This window comes from Alexandromys fortis, unplaced genomic scaffold (genome assembly GCF_014885135.2).
Source record: "Alexandromys fortis isolate MF-2015 unplaced genomic scaffold, M_Fortis_MF-2015_v1.1 scaffold_79, whole genome shotgun sequence".
NCBI classification, from domain to species: Eukaryota; Metazoa; Chordata; class Mammalia; order Rodentia; family Cricetidae; genus Alexandromys; species Alexandromys fortis.
Window position 1 is genome coordinate 101,990 of NW_026067964.1, and position 26,338 is coordinate 128,327.

The 26,338-nt window shown below is 38.8% G+C and overlaps 1 protein-coding gene across 1 annotated transcript in view; it reads left to right on the forward strand.

Moving 5' to 3' along the window:
- The window catches only part of Bdp1 (B double prime 1, subunit of RNA polymerase III transcription initiation factor IIIB), a 94,799-nt gene that overhangs the window by 62,568 nt on the left and 5,893 nt on the right, over nucleotides 1–26,338 (forward strand). Inside the window, exons 29-37 of the mRNA XM_050153811.1 lie at nucleotides 1,281–1,512; nucleotides 2,052–2,212; nucleotides 7,429–7,570; nucleotides 7,759–7,942; nucleotides 11,113–11,176; nucleotides 11,676–11,862; nucleotides 18,970–19,174; nucleotides 22,560–22,596; nucleotides 24,781–25,045. Of these exons, the coding sequence (XP_050009768.1) occupies nucleotides 1,281–1,512; nucleotides 2,052–2,212; nucleotides 7,429–7,570; nucleotides 7,759–7,942; nucleotides 11,113–11,176; nucleotides 11,676–11,862; nucleotides 18,970–19,174; nucleotides 22,560–22,596; nucleotides 24,781–25,045 (1,477 nt within the window). The remainder of the gene's footprint in view (nucleotides 1–1,280; nucleotides 1,513–2,051; nucleotides 2,213–7,428; nucleotides 7,571–7,758; nucleotides 7,943–11,112; nucleotides 11,177–11,675; nucleotides 11,863–18,969; nucleotides 19,175–22,559; nucleotides 22,597–24,780; nucleotides 25,046–26,338) is intronic.

Below are 26,338 nucleotides of genomic sequence, written 5' to 3' on the forward strand. Positions count from 1 at the left end.
AGAGGACTCTGGTTCAATTCCCAGCATCCACACGGCTGCTCATAATTGTCTGTGATTCCAGTTCCAGGGGATCTGACACCCTCACACAGACATACATGTAGGAAAAACACCAATGTACCTAAAGTAAAAATAAATAAATTATTTAAAATAAAAGAATAATTTGAGGCTGGAGAGATTGGCTAATCTGTTAAAAAGGCTAGGCTCATAACTAAAAATAATAGAATAATAATAACAAGAATAACAAGAATAATTAGCCTGGGCTTGGTGGCTTTTAATCCCCAGCCATAGGGCTGCAGACAGAGGTAGGCAGATCTCTGTTAATTTGCAGCGAACCTGGTCTACATAGTGATTTCTAGGGCAACCAAAGCTTGTTGCGGGGAGGGGGAGGGTGTGGGATTTGTATTCATGGACTAGTAGTTATCTAGTAAATCCTCAACCTGTGTACCTGTAGCTTGTAACTATCATAAACATCATTGGCTAATGGAGGTCACTGGCCACTGATCACTGTGTAGACATTTATTTAGTAAAGGGGTTCCAGCTTGAGATGATGTTCATAACTCTGATAAATCTGTGAAGGGATAAATAGTAGTTACTGAGATGATTTATTCTAGTTTAACTGTTCTGGTAGTGAAAGGGGCCAAAGGAAAGGCCAATCTAGATCTTTAATACATTAAGCAAATTTAGAAACTATACAGTTGTTTTAATTTTTATTTTGGGGTAATGGGGTATGGAACCCAGGGCCTTGGACTTGTTGGCAAGTATTCTGTAACTAAGCTAAATCTCCTGCCCCAGAAGCTGTCTTGATTCATTATCTTTAACTACAGCTATTTTTATTGACTGGTAATGGATGATCTGCCATTCATATTAGTTGTTAGACTTGTAAGTTCATAGCTGATTCAGGGGATTCTCTAATTTGTGTTACAGATAGGGCTTCTTTCTCAGTGGCAGAATATTATACTGGAACCTGTCACAAATTTCTAGTACATACAGTACAGTTTTCAAAAATTATTAAATGATGATGTCCTGTCTTGAAATCTATGTAGAACAGTTTATAGTTATTGAAAGTTTACTAGAGCACTCCAGAATTTTAGTGCTAAGAATAATATGCTTATTACAACTCAAGTTTTTAAATGAAATGCAAGATAATGAATTTAAATTTAGATAATAATAGAATAAACTTTAATACTAAAGTTAGATAGTTAATTGAATGTTGAGGAATTCATTTTATTCAGGTAGCTATTAATATTGGGTCAATTTTAATTTCCTATTTTTTTCTGCAGTAGGAGTATGTGTATTTCCTGATGTTCATTCAAAGGATAAAAGTCATGTTCCTTTTAGCCCAGATAATGTAAATCACAAAATTGTTCATGAATATCAGGAGGTTTCTTCACCTGTCATTAGTATGTTGCCTGCATCGTTTGAGGAAAACAAGATTGTATCGAAGGAACAAAGTACTAAAGAAGAAGAAGCTGATGTCATGGGAGAAATAATGGAGAATACTCTGTCAACCAGGTTATTTTAATATTCAGTTTAACAAATACAGTTAAACAGCATCATCAAGTTAGTTATTAGCTTCTAATAATGCTTGTATATAAATTTAAAGTAGACGATGCCAATTTTTCACACATTAAAGATTAACTGATACTGATACTGGTTTATTGGTTTTACATATAAAATCACAGCAATATATTTTCTGTGTCTTTGAAACTTAAGTGAAATAGGTTTATATAAATGTAGTTTGTTTTACAAACATGGTTTCTATTTTCTCAAGTGTCGTAGTAACTTAAGCACTTCATAGTTTTAGCACTCAGAAGCAGACGTCTGCCAGGTGTGTTGGCGCATTCCTGCATTTAGCTTTCTGGAGGCTGGAGCAGGAGATAGCTTGAGTTTTAGGGGAGCTCCTTGTGTGTTGATATTCTGTCCCAACAGACAAGCAAACAGTTACATATAATGTGCACCTGGGTGGTGGTGTATTAGCTGTCTCGGCACTAGACATGACACCGCAAAGGGATTCTTACACAGCTGATAACTTCTCACTCCCTTTCTTGTAGGAGCACAGCTCCTGCAGTGACCAAACATGTGGGAATGGAGAGTCATTTTATCACAGCCGAACCAAGTCCTGAGAAGATCTTAGGGGTCTATGGGCTTGAGGATCATCAGGAAGTCACCAGTTTTTGTGTAACCAAAGGGACAGAAGTGGAAATTCAAAGAGGTGAGTTTAATTTTTCTCTTACAAAGTTCCATTGACAGAAGATACTGTAGGGTGAGATGGCTTGTCTGTAAAGGCACTGCCACATAAGCCTGTAGACCTGAGCTTGACCTCTGACCTTTACATGCTCACTACAGCATGTGTGACTCCTGTAGTGATAGAGTTTTAAGTTTTATTTTAAACTTTTATGTGTGTGAATAGTTTGTTCACATGTATTTTGAGAGGGAGAAAGGGAGAGGGAGGAACACTGTAATCCAGCCCTCTGGAGGTGAAGGCTATCTAAATAAAAAGTATTGTGTTTTATTGAGACATGATTCATATACAGTACACTTTATCTAGCTAAAGTTTATAATTAGTGGTGTTCTGTTCACCAAACTGTGTAATTGCCATCATCTACTATTCAATCTTAAGCAACCACTAATTTATATTTGCCTTTGTACATTTGCATATTCTAGACATGTCATGTGAATAGAAACATAAAATATAATCCAGTCTGATGTTTTCACTTAGCACAGTGTTTTTAGGATTCATTTATGTGGTAACATATATAAAATACCTTTAAAAATTTACTATTGTGTGTGTGCAGTGGGGAATGAGTGTGTGGAAACGGGAAGACAATCTGTGGACTTGGTTCTTTCCTTCTGCCATATTTTCCACTACTCACTAGCCCTTGTTTCTTTTTATTGCCAAGTAAGACTTGGTTGTATCAGTATACCACATTGTTTTATTATCTGTTGGTGAGCATGAGGGATATGTGTGCCTGTTCTCTGTAATGGATAATGCTGCTGAAAACACTCAGGTGGGCATGTGTTTGCACTTCTCTTGGGTTTATACTTAACAAAGTAAAATTTCTGGGCCATGCGTTAATTCTATTTTGAGCTTCTTTTCCCTCTTGTGCTAGGGGTTGAATTTAGACTTTATACATACTAAGCATTCACTCTATCACTGATCTGTAAATACCCCGGCCTATGTGTTTAATCTTTGGTGTAACTATTAAGTTGTTTTTAAGAAGATATTATTTACTGTGATTTTATATTTTGTTGCAGTTAAATTAATAAAAAAAAGTAGTTGCGTCATTTTATATTTTTAACCTGCTCTCTATGAGAGTTTTTGTCTGTGTCTGTCTCTCATACACACACACACACACACACACACACACACACACACACACGAATGAGAAGGTTTTGCTATGCATTCCAAAGCTGTCCGGGAACTCACTGTGTAGCTTAGGCTGGCTTTGAACATGGAATCCTCCTTTCTCACTCTTCCAACTGCACCGAATTTTATTTTCTGTCTCCTTCCAGTTGTTAGTGGTGCTTTAGGTTGAACTCAGGGACTCACACGTGGTAAACAAATATTAAAGGTCCTTTACATGCATAGCTCTCCCAGGCACTATTATTTATCTTTTATATTATAACTACCTTGATGCGAAGCAGAATTTTATTGTAAATTTAGCTAATGATACATATCTTTTAAAAATTATTTTAAGTCTTACCTCTTGTGTTTGTATGTGTGGGCATGTGTGCCACTCTATACCTGTGGAGGACAGAGGTTAGGTTTCGGTTTTCTCCTTGTGCCATGGATTTCAAGGATTGGAATCAGGTCATCAGGCTTGTACAGCAACTGCTTACTTTATTTTTTGTCTGTATGTATATTTATGCCTCACATATGTGCCTGGTTCTTGAAGCCAGAAGGGTATGTCAGATCCCTAGGAACTGGACTAACAAATGGTTGTGAGCTGCTGTGTGGAAGCTGGTAGTCAAACTTGGATCTTCTGCAAGAGCAAAAGTATTTTTAACTATTCAGCCATCTCTTGAGCTCCCTCATTTAAAGCGCACGCCTTTAATCCCATCACTCAGGGGGCAGAGGCAGGCGGGTCTCTGTGAGTTCGAGACCAGCCTGGTCTATAGAGCGAGTTCCAGGACAGGCTCCAAAGCCACAGAGAAACCCTGTCTCGAAAAACCAAAATACACACACACACACACACACACACACACACACACACACACGCACGTCTTATTATGTTATAATGTTCATGTTAACTCTTAGTTTTGTTTCTTTTTCCACCTCCTCTTCTTGTCAAAGTCCTGATTCCTTAGGAAAAGCAGTGGAAGTTATAGCAGTCCTAGGTCATTGAATTCATGTTTTAAAAAATCTGGATAATTAACATCATTCCTCCCTAGTTTTGGGTTCCTGAAATCTGAGTTTTGCTTTCAGACAGCAGTGTCTGACACAGTATATGTATATGCAGGTAGTTAAGGAACTAACTTGAGCAGTATCCACAAGTGCATGTGTGGGCTTTCAGTTTGCTCCAACCCCACCCCTCTGCCTAGGTTCACATTACTCCTTTTATTTTTTTTTTTTAGCAGTACTTTCCTTCCTCTTTGTGATATCATTTAAACTTTTTATTGCATTTATTTTGTGTGTGTAGGCATGCATACGTTCACATGCATCCCGGTACACTTGCCACGGTACATGTGTGGTAGTTACAGGATAACTTGCTAGAGTCCTCTTCTTCTACAATGTGAGGCTCACAGGTTGAACTAAGTTTGTTAGACTTGTTGGCAAATGCCATTATCCTTTGAACCGTTCCCGTCACACATATTATACTTTTTCAAGACATCTGGTGTGGTGAAATTAGACAGACCATTTTGTACTCACTTCTAATCCCCTTTTGTTGTGGGTTTGTAATCATTTTTAACCATGTATTACATGTGTGGGTATGAGTGTATGTGCAAGTATGTACATGAGTGTGTGCCTGTACAAATGTGTGGGTGTGTGTACATGCAGTGTGCATGTACCACAAAAGATGTGAGAACCTGTGGGAGTTGGTTCTCTCCTCTCATGTGTGGGTCCTGAGGTTGAACTACGTCTTGATGGTGGGCACTTATAGTACTGCTTTTGATTATGATGCTATAATGCTATTACCATAAAAGGGGATGTAATTGCTTTGGCAGCCAGGAATGAAATATATACAGTATAGGTTTCATTAATCATATTTCCTTTTCAAAAGTCTTGGCAAATCCCATTCTTCTGCCTTGTGAATAAACTGATTTTTGGAGTATGAGAAACTTGAAGGGATCATGAATCTTTTAAGAGAGATTATTCTTATAATATAGAGATATAGGTATACTATTTTGAACTGTATCTTTGTTTGGTTGGTTTTGGTTTGGGTTTTTTGAAACAGGGTTTCTCTGTAGCTTTGGAGCCTGCCCTGGAACTAGCTCTTGAAGACCAGACTGGCCCTGAACTCACAGAGATCCGCCTGACTCTGCCTCCCGAGTGCTGGGATTAAAGGCGTGTGCAATGCAAGGGATCTTAGTGGCTCCTGGAGTCATAGATGCTGACTTTGAGGGAGAGATCAAGATGATGGTTCATTCACCTAAGGGAGTTTCTGTAGTAAAGGCGGGTCAGACCCTAAAAGGAAAAGAGAGGAGAAGACGGATTTGGTTCGTCTAATGCATTTTGGGTACAGACCATAGGTCCTCAGAGACCAGAACTCACTTTGTTTATAAATGGAAAAAGATTTTCTGGCCTCCTGGATACTGGCGCAGATATTTCCGTCATAATTACCAGTCAGTGGCCTTCTAAGTGGCCAAAAACGGAGACTATTACACGGTTACAAGGAATTGGTCAGACTAGAAATCCTGAACAGAGTAGCAGTGAACTGCACTAGAAAGATGAGGAAGGCCATGAAGGAACTTTTAAGCCGTATATTATTCCTCATTTACCTGTGAATTTATGGGGCAGAGATATTATGTCCAGAATGGGAGTATATTTATATTCTCCCAGCACAACTGTTACTAATCAGATGTTTAATAATCAACAAGGGTTATTATCTAATCAAGGTCTAGGCAAGGATAATAAGGGAAAGGTGGATCCTGTTATATCAGACAGTAGTAGACCTTCTAGAGCAGGATTAGGGTATTTTTAGGAGAGGTCGCTGATAGACCTGCACTCCATGCAGACCCGATAATATGGGAAAGTGATGAACCTGTATGGGTGAGTCAGTGGCCTCTAACACAAGAAAAACCACAAGATGCCCAGCAGTTAGTGCAGGAACAGCTGGATAGTGGACATATTTCACCATCCAATTCTCCATGGAACTCTCCAATTTTTGTTATTAAAAAGAAATCAGGAAAGTGGAGGTTAATTCAGGATTTAAGAGAGGTCAATGCAACCATGCAGCCAATGGGAGCATTACAACCAGGGCTGCCGTCTCCAGTAGCCATACCAAAAGGCATGCATAAGATTATCTTAGATTTGAAAGATTGTTTTTATACAATTCCTTTAGCGCCACAAGATTGTCAAAGATTTGCTTTTAGTATTCCTTCAGTTAATTTCAGAGAGCCAATGAGGAGATATCAGTGGAATGTTTTGCCCCAGGGCATGTTGAATAGTGCTACTTTATGCCAGAAATTTGTAGCTCAAGCTATACAAGAAGTTAGAAATCAATTTCCACAGGTCTATGTTATTCATTACATGGATGACATTCTGCTGGCTCATAGAAATGAGGATACTTTACTAGAGACATATGGATTGTTACAACAGAGTCTAAGCCATGTAGGGTTAATTATTGCTCCTGAGAAAGTACAGAGGCACCCACCTTTTCAATATCTAGGTCATATGTTATACCCCAAAGAAATTAAGCCTCAGAAGATAGAAATCAGGAAGGATGACGTAAAAACTCTTAATGACTTTCAAAGGTTGTTAGGAAATATACAATGGCTAAGGTCTTATTTAAGGTTTCCTACAGAAGACCTTGAGCCTTTAAATGAAATACTTAAAGGAAACAGTGATCCAAATTCTAGCAGGCAGCTTTCAGAAGCTGCCAGACAGACTCTCTCATAAATAGAGCAGGCTATACAGGAACAGCCAGTGTGCTATATTGATTACAGCCAGAAGTGACAGAAGGCCATTCACCTGGTTACCTAGCAGACAGCCTAATGTATTTTCCTGCTCAATTGATGTGATGGTATATAAGCTGTTTGGATAATAAACGCGGGAGATGGTCAGGAGAAAGAACCCTGAGATGCCCTTCCATGATGACCCTGTAAGTTGTGTCTGAGTTGTGTCTGATTATTCTCCGTATCAGTCCAGTTAGGAAAAATAGTTACCTGTGTTGGAGCGACACAGGCTTCAACAGTGTGCCACCACCACCTGGCAGTTTTGAACTGTATCTTAAATGTATTTTTCTTGTTTTTTGTTTGTTTTTAAAGAGCCTGAGGAAAATGACTCCAAAGCAGTAGAATTAGAAGATAAAAGCCTTGAGCCAGCAGAAACGAAGGAGCAGAACCAATTGCCATGTGTCCATGATGGTGCAGTTACCAGTGTTTCTCAAGAAGCACTCCGGAGTGCAAGGTAAAAGGGCAGGAATACTGGCATTAAATTTATATTGTGCCTTAGCGTCTGCTGCAGGTAGTAGCTGGAAGAATTCTATTCTAGTTAACACTTTTAAAGCTTGAAAATATCACATTAAATGATAATACTTAGTCTTAAAAAATAATTTCATGTTTGGTTAGCTAATTTAAAATAATGTACTGAAACAGTTTCAGAAGTGAAGACCAAGAGGAGAACTTGGAAGAGGTTCAGATGTTGTGTACTGCAGTTGCTTCATCTGCGATAGGGATCCACACTCTTGATTCAGGTCAGGGTCTTGGTGAGAGTCCTCCTGAAGAGCCCATCACAGAAAACTCTAAAGGCAGCAGCATGCTCATGCTTCCTGTGCCAGAGGTAAAGGAATCTAGAGTGCAATATGGGTAGTGGTTTCTCCGTTTAGAAAAGCAGTTGCATATAGTAAACTCTATCCTATCCAGTTCAGTAGGCCTCTTATTAATATCTAAATTCAGCCTGACCTATGTAGAGGCTCAGACTTGTAATCCCAACTCTTAGGTAGAAACGGGAGTATTCAAGTTTCAAGGCAACCTGGGCTATGTAACAAGAACTAGTTTAGCCTGAGTTAAATAGCAAGACCTTATCTCAAAAACCAAAACCAAGCTGGGTGTGGTGGTACACACATTTGATCCCAGCACTTGAGAGAGAGAGGTAGGCAGACCTCTGTGAGTTCCAGGCCACTCTGATCTATGTTGTAAGACCCTGTTTTTAAAGCAAACAAAACCCCCAAGTATGTATGTTCATTCAACCAGTTTCATCACTCATTTTCTAGCACTCTTTGGTTAGCCCCTTTCTGCTTCCTGCCAGCTCCTCACATCTGTGGTCCTAGTTTGACCTCGGCCAGAGTATACTGTGGGCAGTATGTGGTGACCCTTGCCTGTGCTGAGGGAAGAGGATCCCTGGAGCCCTGAAGCTTGAGGCTCTGTAAAAACCTGTCTCAAAGCCAGACAGTGGTGGCTCACGCCTTTAATCCCAGCACTAGGGAGGCAGAGGCAGGGGGATCTCTGTGAGTTTGAGGCCAGTCTGGTCTACAAGAGCTAGTTCTAGGACAGGCTCCAAAGCTACAGAGAAACCCTGTCTCAAAAAAAAAAACAAAGCAAAAACCTGTCTTAAAACCAAATAAAAAAACAGGATGTGGTAGAACTTGTGCTGTGTTTTTGGTGTCTTGACCCCTCTAAGACCGTAGAGCAATGGTTCTCAACCTTCCCAACGCTGTGTGACCCTTTAGTACAGTTCCTCTTTTTGTGGTGACCCCCAACCATAAAATTTTTTCATTGCTACTTCATAATTGTAGTTTTGCTATTATCATTATTTGTAAAATAAATATCTGATATGCGACTCCCATGGAAGGGTCGTTCTACCCCCAATTGTGATACAAGTTATTAGCCAGATTTGTTATAAAAGCTTGAGAAATTAATTTCTTATACCTTAGGTCTAGATCTCAAGAATTCATCCATAGAACAAATGTTTACTGAGATACTACATGGCTGACACCGAGTCACTGAGATACAAAGCTTTGGAAACATGAGTGAATGAATGGATTGGCCTATTTTGATGGGTGTTGTGATAGACGTTGGAACAAGACTCTTGTGGTATCCTTCACTCCCAGTTTAATCTCTGGAAATGAGAGTCAGGAATTAATATTGTCTTTAAAAAGTTTCTTGGATAGAAGAGTGCTTGAGTTTTGAAGGAGAGAATAAATTAGCTTGTTAAAGGGAAAGGAACATTTTAAAAATAGGTATAGCATGCCTTTAATCCCAGCACTCAGGAGGCAGAGGAAGGCAGATCTTTGTAAGTTTGAAGCCACCCTGGTTTACAAGAGCTAGTTCCAGGACAGGCTCCAAAGCTACAGAGAAACCCTGTCTCAAAAAACAAACAAACGAAAAAAAAAAAAAAACCAAAAAAACAAAAAGGGTATAGAACATCGTGATACGTTAAAGGAAGTAGAAAATAAGGAGTTTGTCTGTAACCAACGTTATGAGATTTCTGTTGCTCCCCAAGTTTTTAATTTTTTAAAATATTTTTCTTTTGAAATAATTTCAGTCGAGTAAAGTTACAAAAATCTTGTAAGAACTTCACATACTCTGTTTCTTTGGAGTCATTGTTAATTTCTTTTTTTGTTTGTTTGTTGATCTGGCTCTACATCATTGTAGATACTTTAATTGTGTGAGTGTATGAGAGTATGTGTGTATGTTTATATACATAGGCATGCATGCAGATAACCATGTTGCTTGCTGAGATGTCAGAACACAGTATTTGGGATTTTGCTTCTTTCACCATATAGGTTCTGGGGATGGTGAACTCAGGTTACCTGCTGAGCCATCTCCTCAGTGATTGATGGCTGGCGAGATGGCTCAGTGGGTAAGACACTTTCCACCAAACCTCAAAACCTGAGTTTAACTAAGACTCACGCAGAGAATGGGCTCCATCAAGTCTTCCTCTGACCTTTACAAGTGCTCCTAACACACACACACACACACACACACACACACCATAAATAAGGGCTAGAGAGATAGCTCAGCAGTTAAGAAAATGTACTCTTAAGGATCCAAGTTTGATTCCTAGTACCCATGTCAGTTGTCTCTGGCTTCTTAAGGGCACCCGCACACATAGCATATGCAGACACAGAAGTAAAAATAAAAATCTTTTTTTTTGTTTTAATTTAGAGAGTAATGAATGCTAATGCTCAACTATTTTTCTTCTTAGGAATTAATAGATATAATAAGACTTGGTCTGTTTAAGAGTAAGTTACAAATATGAGTTGTAATCATAAATAATAGCTTTAATAAAAAAAAGGTTGTGTCTCACAGAGAATGTCAGTGAGTGCTGCATTCAGAATTAGTATGACCCATACTGTACAATTTTAGGGCTAGATCAGTAGACAGGCAATGCTGTGTCATTCCTTTTGTGTGGCATAATGTCATTTTGACCCATTAGTGGAAATACTTCTAATCACTTGGCTAGGATGGTATCTGTGAGATTTCTTGGTTATAAGGTTTGTTTGGTTTTTTTCCTCCTTTATGTTAGAAATTGGTCTAGTGAGACCCAGCTCTTGTTTCCCACTATCTTTGGTATCTATTGACGACCCTTACTTGAGTCAATTGTTGGCATTGTTTCAAAAATGAAATCCTGGAGATTTTTAACATTAGAGAATTGCAATCTATATATTGGTAGTTTGTGTAAAACAGGAGGGACCACAGTGGAGGCAAGGAAAGTAGTTTATCTCCATTGCAGTGTTACCTACTCAAGGGTCTGCTGCAATGGGAACATGGACTTCCACCCTGACACTTCAGAAATCATAGAATACTCACTTCTGACAACTTAATTGGGATATTTAAAGCTTATGTAAGTCAGTCAGATGTTCATTGACACAACCAAAAGTCTTAAGAACACTTAAAATTGTACATTTAAGATAAGCCTTTAAGTTGGGAGATACTGTCTTTTTACCATATGTCAAATTGTCAAATTTTCTCAAGCTCAGTATCTTTTCAATTTTTTTTAAATGACAGAGTGTTCCATCTAATATTCTAGAAGTCCAACAAGAAAATATGATCAATCCTCAAGACGTAACAGGTATGAAGACTGCTTCCAGCAAGTATCATAGATAATTTACTGTATAAATTTATTTATTTATTCATTCATTTATTCATTTATTTATTTATTTTTAGGGACAGGGTTTCTCTGTGTAGTCCTGGAGCTTGCTATGTAGACCAGGCTTGCCTCAAACTCACAGAAATACTCCTGCCTCTCTTCCTCTCAGTGCTAGCATTAAAGGTGTGTTCCACTACATCTTGCTTTCATGTAACTATGGAAAAGCACAATATAGACTTAATAATAAGCCATTGGCAATGGCAGTCATAAAATATGCGTGAAGTTTACCCATTTTATTAAAAATTATAAATGCTTCCCACAAAATATCCTGTATAATTTCGGGGTAGGGGGTTGGAGGGTGTATTTTAGTTTTTTATTTAGGTTTGGCATTGTAAGTCATGAGACTCTTTTTAGAGATGAAATAATGATTTTTGGCTACCTCTTGGTTTGGCTTTTCATTCCTGTTTTTTAACTTTGACAGTGAATCTATTTGCTAATCCAGAGCAAGATGGAGAAGATGAACAAGCATTCATTTTAACTTTGGTGGAAATCCCAACTAATACAACAGAAGGATTTACTGATGCCTCCATGCAGTTAATGCCAAGCTCTCTACTGCCAGCACCTATATTGGTCAAATCTGGAAACACAGTAGAAAGAGGTCACCACAGGTAAAACAAAACAAAACAAAACAAAAGAGCTAAACTGTTTTCCCAGGAGGAAAGGCACATCATGAATCAAGTATTGAACAACTGAACTATACACTGTCGTTTCTTTTTATAAAATCACAACTATTAGTTTGTTAATGATGCTCATTGTGCCATTTCCATGGATACATGTCGTGTTTGGACCTTGTCTGTTCTCTGTTCCACCCTCTTCCACTTTCTGGACTGCTCCTCTCTTTTTTGTCCTAAAGTCCTGCTGCTTTTGTGAGATTCTTTGTTTGTGGTTTTTTGTTTGTTTTTAATGTCTATATATGAGAGAAAATGTGATTGTTTTTCTGTTTATGGATTATTTCACATATTTCACAATATTCTAGTTCTGTTCATTGTCTTGCTAGTAATAAATTTCAGTTTTCCTTTTAGTTGAATAAAAGATGTGTGTGTGTGTGTGTGTGTGTGTGTGTGTGTGTGTGTATGTGTAGTATGTGCCCAGACATTTTCTCTATGTACTCATCTGTTGATGGGCACTTAGTCTGATGCCTTAGTTTCTATAACTTGACTGCCATTAATAGTATCACAAAAAGCGTGGGTGTTTCTTTTTACGTGCTGACTTCATTTCCTTCAGTTCTGTGTATATGTGGATCATGAGGTAGATGATCCTATCTTTATAATTTCCCCCCCACTTTTAAGAGTTTATTAAGAGAGAGAAAAACGTGCACAAGCCTGAGGAAGTTGGTGCAGGGAGAGAGAGAGGGAGAGGAAGGCAGAAGTTATCTCTTCAGAAGGGGGATAGAAAAAGAAAGCCTATCTTTAGATTTTTGAGGAACCTCCATCCTGTTTTCTGTAATGACTGCACTGATTTTATATTCAGTGATCTATAAGGGTTTCTTCTTTTACATCATTGCCAGCATTTTTACTTTTTGTTTTGTTTTGTTTAATATTAGCTATTTAGACTGGAATAAGGTAGAATTTTGATATAACTGATATTGCATTATTTAGAAGTTTATTGAACAATTGTGCTTTTGAGAATTTGAGATCAGTTGTCCATTTTTAATTTAGTTTTAATTAGTGTATTGGTTGTATAAAGAAAGGGTTTTGTTCCAGCATGTCCATATGTGCATTTGTATGGGTCTGCCATTGTAGCCTGGCTTTGCTTAGCTCTCAGTCTTCTTCCTCAGCCTCCTGAGTACGGGGATTAAAGGTGTATAATACATACTGCCTTTTAAAAAATTCTGTGTGTGGACTGGCAAGATAACACAGCAGGTAAAGCCACTTGTTTACTTGCCTCGTGACCTGAGTTTGCGCCCCAGAATCCACATGGTGGAAGAGAGAAAGAACTCTTACAAGTTGTACTCTGAACTCGAACATATGCTGTGCACACTGTGTCTTCCCCAGCACACAAATTAGTTTTAAAAAATTATTTTTATGTTTCTGTATTAATCTTTTTTTAAATTTGCTTTGAAATGTTTTTAATTTTTTTCCTTTTTTATTTATTTTATTTTATTATTATTATTACACATTTTCACCTCCTCACTTCCTTCCATTTGCGTCCCCCTCCTCCTCCCTCTCCAGTCCAAAGAGCAATCAGGGTTCCCTGCCCTGTGGTAAGTCCAAGGACCACCCACCTCCATCCAGGTCTAGGAAGGTGAGGCTCTAAACGGACTAGGTTCCCACAAAGCCAGTACATGGAATAGAATCAAAACCCAGTGCCATTGTCTTTGGCTTCTCAGTCAGCACTCATCTTATTGCGATAAAGAGCTGCAAACAATTTCCTGCTTTTTTGATTTCTGTAGGTTCTTTCTACTCTGTCTCTTTCATTTCAGAAGCTCTATAATTTGGTTTAATTCCATTTGTTCATTGACTTTTTACTTCCCAAGCTGTTGGAGCAGCATGTTTATCTTGTGTTTTGAAGGCGTAAGTCACGAACAAGGCCACACCAGTTTGGAGTTATGATTAATAGGGTGTTATTTATTTAAAGGGGAAAACTTACAGATCACCGTCCCAGACAACAGCCATCTGCACAACCAGGAAGGGAGTCTAGTCTCCGGTGGAGCAGGAAGTGAAGAGAGCAAGCAGAGGAAATAGCCGCTTTTTTAAAGGGAGAGAGACCACGCCCCAATGGGCTAGTATCACAGCAGCTATTGGTTGGAGGGCTGGAAGGACCTCCCGCAACAGTGTTTCTAATATTTTCAAGGTTCCAAGTCTGAGGTTAAGATTTTTGATTCATTTGGAGGTTTCTATGTGTGTGCATGCACATGCAGGATGAGACAAAGTGTCTAGGTTTTTTTGTTTGTTTGGTTTGATTTTTGAGAGTTTTTATTTTGGCTTGTTCTTAGATTTATTGCATATGTATGAGTATTTTGCTTGCATGTATGTATATGTACCGTGTATATGCATTTGATTCCCTTGGGGGCTGGAAGAGGGCAACTGATCCCCTGGAATGGGAGTTATCAGGTGGTTGTTTATGAACTACAATATGGAAGCTGAGGACTGAACCGAGATTTTCTGCAAGAGCAACAAGTGCTTTTAACTGCAGAGCTATCTCTCCAGCCCCAGTGATTCTAGTTTTAAATCTATATGTGGACATAAGTTTTTCCCAGCACTATTTATTTAAGAAGCTGTCTATTCTACAGCTGTAGAACCTGTGCTAAGAATTAGCTATAGATATATGGGTTTGTTTGTTTATTTATTCTGTTCTTTTGACCTGTATTTCATTTTTATGCTACTGACCTGCAGTTTCTGTTACTGTGGTTCTTTTGGTATATTTTGAAATAGGTATTTTGATACTTAATGCATTGCTTCATTTTCTCAGGATTGCTTTGGCTGTTCAGACTTTTGTGCTTCTGTCTGAATTTTTGTATTGTATTTTCTAGTTCTATGGAGAATGAATGCCTTTAATATTCTGAAAAGAATTACATTGACTTTTGATGTGGGATGCCCCTCTGTATACTGTGAATATGTTTTATTACCATTGATTAATAAAGAGGCTGCTTTGGCATATGGCAGAACAGAATCTAGCTAGACTGGAAATCCAAACAAAGATTCAGGGGAAAAAGAAGGCGGAGTCTAGGAGATGCAAGCAGCTACCAGAGAAGTAAGATGTGAGGTAATGCCTCAGAAATGTGGCAATACATAGATTAATAGAAATGGGTTAATTTAAGATGTAAAAGCTAGTTAGTTATAAGCCTGAGCCATTGGACAAACAGTTTGTAATGAATATTAAGCCTCAGAGTGGTTATTTGGGAACTAGCAGGAGAGAGAGAAACCTTGCTGTGACTAAACAGTGTGATCAAAAGCGGCTTGGAGTGAGGAAAGGGTTTCTTTTTTACTTTCCAAATGACACGCAAATCCGTGAAGCGTTCCGTATTTTTGAAAATGTGGTACATTTACACAATGGAGTACTGCACAGCAGAAAAAAATAATGACATCTTGAGTTTTGCAGGAAAATGGATGGAGCTAGAAAATATTATTTTGAGTGAGGTACCCAGACACAGACAATTATCACATGTACTCACTTATAGGTGGTTTTTAAACATAAAGCAAAGAAAACCAACCTATAAACCACAATCCCAGAGAACTTAGACAACAATGAGGACCCTAAGAGAGACTTACATAGATCTAATCTACATGGGAAATAGAAAAAGACAAGATCTCCTGAGTAAATTGGGAGCATGGGGACCTTGGGGGAGGGTTGAACCGGGTAAGAGAGGGACAGGGTAGGGAGTAGAGAAAAATGTAGAGTTCAATAAAAATCAGTTAAAAAAAAACAAATTATAGTCCATCATTGAGGGAAGTCAGAACTGGAGGAAGGGACAGAGGGGAGGCCATGGAGAAATGCTGCTTACTGGCTTGCTTGGTTTGCTTTCTCCAGGGACACTGGCCCAGAGCTGGTACCATCCCTGTGGCCCGTGCCCTCCATTATCAATCATTAATCAAGAAAATGCTCCACAGACTTGCCTACAGGCCAGTGTTTGTGAGTTATTGTCTCCATTGAGGTTCCACTTTCCAGGTGACTCTGACTTGTGTCAAGTTGACAAAAATCTAACTAGGATAATTGCTTTAACCAGTTCAGCTGATGTAGCAATTTTAACTTCCCTGATCCATGAACCTGGGTGGTCATTTCATCATTTAGTGTCTTCAGATTCTTCAGTGTTTGTCATTTCAATCACTTAAGTCTTTTACTTGCTGTGGGATTTTTGTTTTGTTTTTAAGGCTCTTATGAATAGGATTCTTTTCCTGGTTTCATTCTCAATGAGTTTATTATTATTATATAGAAATATTGTTTTGGTTTTTTTTTTGTTTTTGTTTTGATTTTAGTTTCTGTGGCTTTGGAGCCTGTCCTAGAACTAGCTCTTGTAGACCAGGCTGGCCTCAAACTCACAGAGATCCGCCTGCCTCTGCCCCCTGAGTGCTGGAATTAAAAGCATGTGCCACCAGCGCCCAGCTGACTTTTGTATATTTTTATATCCTGCCTTGTTGCATTTATTTACCTGTCCTAAGAGTCTTTGGGTAGAATATTTAGGGTTTTCTATGTGTAGAATCACTTAGGAATAATTTGACTTCGTTTCCTTTTTCTGTCTTTTTCATCTCTTTTAATTGTTAAAACTAGAATTTCAAGTATTATATTAATCAGAGTGGAAATCTCTAGCTTATTTCTGATCTTAGATGAAATGCTTTCACTTTTGTTCCATTTGTTATCTGAGTTTGTCATATATAGCCTTTATTGTGTTGTAATATCATCTTTCTATATATACTTATTGAAGGGTTTTTAACATGGAGGTATGTTGAATTTTATCAGAGACTTCATTCTTCATCTATTGAGATCATTATGTGATGTTTATTCTTGACTGTATTTTAAGCTCAGCTATTGATTTGTATATGTTAAGTCATCCTCACTCTCTGGGATGAAATCAACTCTATCATGATATATGATCTTTTTAAGATACTTTTTTTTTTTCATCTGAGTAAACATAGATTAAGGAAAAGTGAGAAAGACCTCAAGAGAATGTGAGGAATTACAAGGGAGGGATGCTTATTTAATTATTTCTACAAATATTTAATTGAAGATTTCCACATTGTCTTCAGCAAGAATGTTGTTGATCCATAGCTGTTTTTACTCTGTCATCAGGTTTTGTAAGGCAATTTGAGTAATTTACTCATGGAGTAAATTTGAAAGAGTTTTGTTGAGTAGATTGATTTTCTTTAAGTGTGGTAAAATTTGATAGTGAATTCTTCTGGTTCTGAGCTCTTTATTGAGTGACTTTTTATTACTACTTCAATTTTAATTCTGTAGTGATTATTACTCAATTTAGTTTTTTTCCCCCTTCCCAATATACTCTTGTTTCAGTTTTGGTCATATATACCAGACATTTATGAATTTATTTTAGAGTTTCCAGTTTATTGGCTTATGGTTTTCAAAGTATTAATGATCCTTTTTATTTCAATGGTACTGTAATATCTATCCCCTTGTCACCATTTTGGGGGCAATGTTCTCTGTTTTAATAGGTTAACCATCTGTCTAAGGCTAGTTTATATCATTCTTTCTTCCCATTTTCTTTCACTTCCTATCTACCAACTTTGGATTCAGTTACTGCCTTTCTAAAGCTTTGATTGCTCACTATATTTTGATGTTTTTCTTTTGTGTGTAACCTGTGTGCACGGAGGCCAGAATACAGCTTTGGATGCCACCTTGGTTTTGAGACAGTCTGTTAGTGGCCTGGACCTCAACAGATGGGCCAGTCTGGCTTGTTAAGAAGCTGCAGAGGTCAGCCTTTGTCCACCTCCCGAACTGTGGAACACGTGGCATGTCACCATGCCCAGCTTTTGTTAATGTGTTTGGACACGGACCTCATGTTTTTATGACAACTTCTCTACGGGTCCTGCTTTCACCCCAGCCTCATTTTTCTTTCTAATGTTAATGCAGCTGTCTTAGCTATAAACTTTCTACTTAGCACAGCTTTTCTGTATGGGTTCTGGTGTTACAGATGGTTGTCAACTGCCATGTGGCTGCTGGAAACTAAATCTGGATCTTCAAGAACAGGTCCTCTATCTTTTAGTTTTTGGTTTCTCGAGACAGGGTTTCTCTGCGAAATAGCCCTGGCTGTCCTGAAAGTTACTTTGTAGACCAGTCTGTCCTCAAACTCAGAGATCCTCCTGAGTTACTCTGCTTCCTGAGTACTGGGCTTAAAGGTGTGTGCCACCACTGCCCAGCTCTTCTTTCTCCTCCTTCTCCTCTTCCCTTTTTTTGTTGTTGTTTTGTTTTTGTTTTTTTAGACAGAATCTATGTAGCCCCTGCTGTCCCAGAACTCTTTATGTAGATCAGCTGACCTCAAACTCAGCAGAGATCCACCTGCTTCTGCCTCCTGAGTGCTGGGATTAAAGGAGCATACCATTACACCCAGCCAAGAAATAAGAACTCTTAACTGCTGAGCCATTTCTCATCCCTTACTCAGTATTTTTCTTCAGACAGGCGTCTCTCTGATTTAGTTAGACTGGCTAGCCAATCTCCACTGCCCCTTCCCCTGTCAGTCAGTCAGTATGTGAGGTCACAGGCACACAGTGCTGCCCTGGCTTTCATGTGGGTCTGAAGGTCTGAACTCAGGTTCTCATTCTCATGGCAGCGCTTGCTGACCGGGCATTTCTCACATCCTTTGAGTAGAAGGATTTTTATTTGCATTTGTGATTTCTTTAATCAAACTTCTGTGTGGGTGTTTTGTTAAATGGCGCTGTGTATAAATCTATTTGATCTTATTGAAACTTTATGTATTTGTGAGTAGGTATTTTGTCTGTCTGATTGATTGATTGATCTATATTGTTGAGAGTTGTATATGGAAAGATGCTGTAACATACTGGGGCCTATATTTTTCTTTCCGTGTCAGTGTTCTTTGCTTTTTAAAATTTAGTACTGTGGCATTCACATTATATATGTTCCTTAGATTTAATTCAGTATTGTTGAATTGTGTGAGCCTTTAAGTATGAGTACATCCCGAACTGCTATTTTTGCTGCTGGGACCATTGTTTACTAGCTTGTATTTCTGATCCTCAGTACTCTCATTGCAATAGTTACTTCATAAAGTAGCTTCTGATTCATTGTTTTTTTATGTGTTTTTTGTGCAGTGAGAGTTTACAAACAACTTCAGTTGTTCAAGATGCCATATGCTTGTCTCCTTCTGGAAGTGGTGATTCTGAAAAGCCTCCTCCTAAGGTGGATCTTATATCTAGGAAGAGAATTCACTGCAGTCCTGATGAAAACATTCTTGCACCTCCTGCCAAAAAGTCCTCAATTTCTCTGGGAGTCGATGGTCAAGAGTGTGCCTCTGAGGTGAGATTATTAAGCAAGTGCCTTGGCTGTATTGTCAAGAATCTGTTTATTCTTCACATCTATCCTGAAACTTTTACACATATGTACGTATGTACACACACACACACACACACACGCGCACGCGCACACACACACACACACATAGCCGGACTGACGAACAGATGAAAAAATATTTCTGATACTTCTCATCATTAGTATTCCAGCTGAAGGTAGTTTGGGATGACCATTTTTAACCAGTTCAAAAAATAATTAATGAACATTAATCAGGAAACCTACAATGACTGAAAATAAGGCCAATAACTTCATGTCAATCAGGATCTTCACTCTGCCACCCACTTAGTAACTGTGGGCTGTAGAGTAACAACTTCATACTCTGGATTCAGAGTTTTCTGATGCATGAAAAATAATAGTAATATTTTCTTCATTATGTGTTAACCTTTCCTTTGCTCTTGGGAATACAACCAGATCTTCTGAGCCCTATATGTTCTTGTCTGTCTTCTGAGCCCTATATGTTGCATTCCGTCTTCTGAGCCCTATATGTTCCGTTCCGTCTTCTGAGCCCTACGTGTTCCTGTCTGTCTTCTGAGCCCTACGTGTTCCTGTCTGTCTTCTGAGCCCTATGTGTTCCTGTCTGTCTTCTGAGCCCTATGTGTTCCTGTCTGTCTTCTGAGCCCTATGTGTTCCTGTCTGTCTTCTGAGCTCTATGTGTTCCGCTGTCTGGCATTCTGTACTAGTCTCAATCTCACTTGCTAGCCACATTACATTGACTTTCAGTTCCTTTACTGCTCTGTAATCCTTCACGTCCTGATACATTTCGTTGGTTGTCCCATCTGTATGGAGCATTTCCTTATGAAACATCACTGATTTAGCTCAGTCATTGCTACCTCAGGGAGTCCAGTCAGACCTCAGAGATGCAGTCCCTGTTCACTGTTAGTTTCCTAGTACCCTCTTGTTTTTGTTGTGTTTCTGATATTCATAATTAGTGACTTTACTGTGAGAAGTCAATTTAAAATTAAGTTCTCCAAAGAAAAGTTGAAGGACAACAGTTGTTGGTAGTAGACAAAGTATCATTGTTATTTATTTAATCCGATAGGAAAGTTTTGTATTCCATATTCTTAATTATTCGTGTTTATTGGTAAAATTAAGCATCTTTCCATGTGCTTAAGAATTACTTATTTCTGTTTCTTTTGTTGTGAAACAACTTCTATATTCTTATTTATTTATTTACTTATTTACATACCACTCCTAGCTCCCCCTCTCCTCTCTTCCCATTCTCCCCACCCCATCCATCTACTCCTTATTGAGGCAAGATCAAGCGCCCCTCCCCTCCCTCCTAGGCTGACAAGGTATCTCTCCATAGAGAATGGGCTTCACAAAGTCACTTCATGCATTAGGGTTAGATCCTGGTCCCACTGCCAGTGACTCCACATACTGCCCAAGTCACACCATTGTCGCCTGCTTTCAGAGGGCTAAGTAGGTACCCCAGTTGTCAGTGAGCTCCCACTAGCTCGGGTCAGCTGCTTCTGTGGATTTCCCCACTGTGGTCTTGACGCTCCTTCTTTTCTTCAGTGGTACTCTGGTAGCTCAGCCCACTGGTTAGTTGTGGATCTCTGCATCTGCTTCCATCTCTTTCTGGAAGAGGGTTCTAGCTTCTCTGGAGTTGTGGACTGCAAACTGGTTATCCTTTGCTTTGTGTTTGATATCCACTTATGAGTAAGTACAGTAATATTTGTCTTTCTGAGTCTGGGTTAACTTATTCAGAATGTTTTTTTTTTTCTTGTTCTATCCATTTGCCTGCAAATTTCAAGATGTCTTTTTTTTCTTATTACTGCTGAATAGTGCTCCATTGTGTAAATGAACTACATTTTCTTTATCTGCTCTTTGACCGATGAGCATCTAGGTTGTTTCCAGGTTCTGGTTGGCTATTACAATAAAACTGCTATGAACCTGGTTGAGCAAATATTGTGTTATGCGTGTGCCTCCTTTGGGTATATGCCCAAAAATTGTGTTGCTGGGTCTTGAGGTAGATTGATGTTGTCCTCTTGTTTAATGGTTGCTGCCTTTTAAGCTACAGCTATCCTAGTCAGCAACTGCAACAAGAGCCGCAGCCTGAGGAAATTCCCAGTCTAGGCTTATTGGTAAGCACCAGGCCGATGAGTGACTTGTCTTCAAAGGGGTGATTAATATTCCTGAGGATAACACCAGAGATTGTCTTTTGACCACCCATTACTCCTTCTCCATTGACTTAAAATTGTAAAATGCAAATGAAAAATATACAATGCTATTAATATATTAAGAAAATATGTATGGGGCTGAAGACTTGGCTCATCAGTTAAAAAGCACTGTTGCTCTAGCAGAGGACCTGGATTCGATTCCCAGCACCCACATGGAGGTTCACTACTCTGTGACTCCTGTCCCAATGGCCCCGATCCCTCTACTGACCTCACATTGTGCAGAGACACACATGCAGACAAGACATTCAGATACATAAGAATAATAAGATTTAAAAAGAAAAAAAGAAAAATGCCTGCTGGCCTTATTTGTCAATATATTTTATAAGCTTTTATTTTATAAATTTTGTTTTAACAATAAAATATTGTATATACAAAGTTTCTCCCTGTCTTTTTCTTTTATTTTGAGGCTGGACTCAAATTCAGAATTACTTTGCCTCTGCCTTCCAGGTTGGGATTCTAGATTGCCACAGCCAACTTTCTCCTGCACTGTTCTAGCCCAGAGTAGCCATAGTATAGACTTTGCTTGAATCCAGGAATTTGAAATCAGCCTGGGCAGCACTGCAAAACCCTTAGTTTTTTTTTTTTTTTTACTTCCCCCCTAAAGTATGAATAGTTCTGTGAATAAGGATAATTTTCTTCTTTTGAATTATATAACTTTGTAAAGTTGTGAAGTTGACGTTTATCATATTGTTTCATTTTTACATTTCTGAAATGGACTACTAATTGACCATGATGTAGTATTTTGTTAATTGGCTTTTTAAAGGTGTTTGAGTTGAGGGGCCAGAGATGCACTTCAGTGGTAGTGCCTTGCTTAGCTTGTGTGCGACCATGACTTGGATACTCATGACACATGGAAAGTTATTCTCTGTTACTCTCTCTCTCTCTCTCTCTCTCTCTCTCTCTCTCTCTCTCTCTCTCTCTATTTGGCAGTTGGTATCAATATTATGCCTGAGATAAAAGACATTTGACAACTTTTATTTTTCTACTGTGCTCTATAGCAGTTTAATATCAGCAATGCCCCGTTTTTGCAAATGTTTAATTGGTGGTATAATTCTGACTCAAGAGCTTTCATTATAGCATGATGAAGGGGATAGAATTTTAATTTTACTTAATAAGTGGAGTTCTAAAACTTTGTATATTTTCTTGAACAGGTATGTTCAAAGGAATTCAATGTTTTTGAGAAAACAGGTGAGATCAATTTAAATATGACTTTATTTTTGCTAAGTACCACTGATTATTTCTGATGCATCTTGAGCTTGAAATAAATCCTCACTCATTTTTATCTAATATCTCAAACCACTGACTCTCTCTTTTGAAACTTACTCTCTAATATTGCACTAGCAGTAATTTTTTAAAAGTTTTTTAAGAGCCATACCTTGTGTAAAAACAGGTTTCTGACAAACCTCAGATACACTAAATTTGAAGAGGAATAATATTTCAAAATCCCTCATTATGCTTGTATTCTGAAGTAGTTTTTTTTTTTTTTAACATTACACTCCAGTTATTTCAGATTTATAGTAAGGTCTTTGACACATTTTAAATTGAGTTGTCGCCGGGTGATGATGGCGCACGCCTTTAATCCCAGCACTCGGGAGGTGGATCTCTGTGAGTTCGAGACCAGCCTGGTCTACAGAGCTAGTTCCAGGACAGGCTCCAAAGCCACAGAGAAACCCTGTCTCGAAAAACCAAAAATAAATAAACAACTTTTTCATTTTTTTAGATTTATTTATTATGTATACAACATTCCTTCCGTGTATGCTTGCATTTCAGAAGAGGGCACCAGATCTCATTATAGATGGCTGTGAGCCACCATATGGTTGCTGGGAATTGAACTCAGGACCTCTGGAAGAAGAGTCAGTGCTCTTAACCTCTGAGCCATCTCTCCAGCTCTTAAATTGAATTTTATACAGGATAAGAGATAGCTAATTAGCTTCATTCTGAATGAGAGTAACCAGCATGCACAGTGAAGTTTCTCAGCACTTCATTGAAGAGACTAGGCTCTCTTTTCTTCGTTGTCTTAGTTCCTTTGTTGAAAATCAAGTGGCTGTAATTGCATATTTATTACTTTTCCTTTATTCTACTGAATTACATATTTATATCTACATACATATATGCTATTTCTGTTACTACAGTTCTATGTTATATTTTGTTATTATCTTTGGGAGAGAGCTGTTCTGGTCTATTGTTAATGCTTTCTCACTGTGGTTTTAATTTGATTCACTTTGTGATTTCCATCACTTTTATTTGTGTTCTATTCTTTGCCTGTCCCTGCTCTCCCCTACCTCTGTTCTCATCTCTCAAAATCTGGTTACATCCATGTTGCTAAATCTTCTCTGGGTCCTGAATTGATTACTTTATTTACTTACATGTTTGTGTCTTTGAAATCATTGGTCATTTTTACTAGTAGACTTGAGTTCTTCGTCCTGCATTTTCCCAGTTCTGGTGCTGACTTGCCTTTTAATGGTTTTTGTGTTGCTGTTTGCCAATTTGCACATTGGTGGGACAGATAATTCTGGGTTCTATTTGTTTTGTTTTTTAAGACAGTATTTCATTGTCTATTCTTAGCTGTTCTTGAACTTCTGGCAATCTTTTTGCCTTTGCCTCCCACCTGCTGGGATTCTGAGCATGTATAACCACGCCCAGAGATACAAGATGTAGCCCTGGTTGGCCTGGAACTCACTGTGTTCACTAGGCTGGCTGACTTCACAGAGACCGGCCTCTGCCTCCTAAGTGCTGGTCTTGATTCCTTGTTTTTGTTGCTTAGTCTTTTTATTATTGCATGCTTTCCAGCTGTCCTATGATCTCTTTTTTGCTTGCTCATGCCCTCGCTTGTTTTCTCCTTGGGGTATTCTATACTTTCTTTTCCTGACTTGTCAGTCCTGGTGTAACACATAGACTGTTGTTGGTCTACTGCTTTGGCAACCTCCAGTTCCCCAAATCATTTTTCTTTTCTTTTTTTAATATAGGGTCTCACTCTAAAGGACAGGCTGGCCTAGAACTCTCTGTATATCCCAGGCTGGCCTAAAACTTACGCAACAGTCTTTTTTTTTTTAAATTTTCGAGACAGGGTTTCTCCGTAGCTTTTGGTTCCTGTCCTGGAACTAGCTCTTGTAGACCAGGCTGGTCTCGAACACAACAGTCTTTTTATATTAGCCTTTTGAGTGCTGGGATTACAGGCTTAAACCAGCATGCCCTACTTCAACTGGTAATTCCTAATAGTCTACTCCACTAATATAATACAGATTGTTTTTGCTGAGCTAGGTTTATAGAACACCATGAATACCTCAGATACTCCTATTTAATTGACTTTTAAAATATTTCAATATGCTCTCTCTTTTTCTCTCTCCTCTCTGTTTTTTTTTCTCTTTGAAGAAGAGTCTTGCATGGGACAAGGCATTTTCCCTACTTCAGAGAACACACATGCAGCTCCTAAACCTCAAAAGGAATACAGTGAGCCAACTTCTCAGAATGTAGCATCGAGATCTCCTGACGAAATAAAAGATGCCTGTGTGGAAAAGACCATGACTCAGTTGCCTCAGGATGAGATGGTGTCTGATAAAGAAGAGAAGACTGGTCCTGTTTCCAGTTCCGAACAAAGGGATAGCATGACGTCATCATCAAAACCCCCTCTGACCAGGTATTGTTACAAATTCTTTAGTGACTTTCTCTCTGTCCCCAGGTGAGAATGTGACATGCATGACAGAGATGAAAACCAGAGCCTAGTACTTTATAGACGCAGCCCTATCAGTTATGTGTCTATGAGACAACATAGAGTTGGTGTCCAGTGGCTCTGGAAGTTGTGTTCTTCAATTTCCAAATACTATGTCATTTTTTCCCCTTAGGCTTGTAGTATTGGTTTTCCGTAGGGTCATACCTACTGCTACCACCTTGTTTCTTTAGGGTAATTGGTAATAACAGACTTTAACCTGCTAAGTGGAGGACAGCAGGCACTAGCTTCCACCAAGGGGAGAAGACATGAATGTCTTTAAAAGGCTATGTCGAGCTGGGCTGTGGTAGCTAACTTCTTTAATTCCAGCACTTGGGGGGACAGCAAAGGCATCTTGGGGAAACAACTCAAAAGGATCTTTGAGTTGAGGCCAGCCTAGTCTAGGGCTTCATAAAGAAATCCTATTTAGCCAGGCAGTGGTCACTTACACTTTTCATCCCAGCATTTGGGGCGGGGGCGGGGGCAGAGGCAAGCAGATCTATATAAGTTCAAGGACAGCCTGGTCTATAGAACAAGTTCCAGGACAGGTTCCAAAGCTACACAGAAACCCTGTCTCAAAAACAAACAGAAAAAGAGACCCTGTTCAAAAAGGGCTTATTTCATCTATTATTTATTATATTTGTTATTATCTTTAAATGCAGAAAGTAAAACTCATTAATATCTTTTCTAACCTGAAATTTAGAAAATAGTAAGAAAGTACTACCAGGTTTAAAACGAGTTGAGAAGCAAAAGGGAGGGCAGAGTAATAAACTTTTATCAGAAATAGCTCCTACAGGATCTACTTAGGCTGCAGGGCCATGTGGTTTCTACTGCAGCTGTCCTACTTCGTTTGCAGCACAGAAGCGGCTGTGCCATGAACACTACACATCCTAAAACTTACAGTCAGAGTGCGTTTGCACTGTAGACGTCATTTGACTCAGCCTGCACTTGTTTCAAATTCTGAGTTCCATTTTTAATAGCACCCCAGGTGACCTGTGTGCACTTTTCAGTTTGGGCAGCCTTGCCCTTGTCGTAAATAGACATCATAGCATAGTGTCATCAGTACTCAGTACAGTGCACCTCTTTAGCATTAATGCAAATAAAGTTACACTAAGACCGTGTCTTTTTGTTTGTTTGTTTTTTGTTTTTTTGAGACAGGGTCTCTGTGTAGCCCTGGCTGTCCTGGAACTCACTCTGCCTCTGCCTCCTGAGTGCTGTGCACCA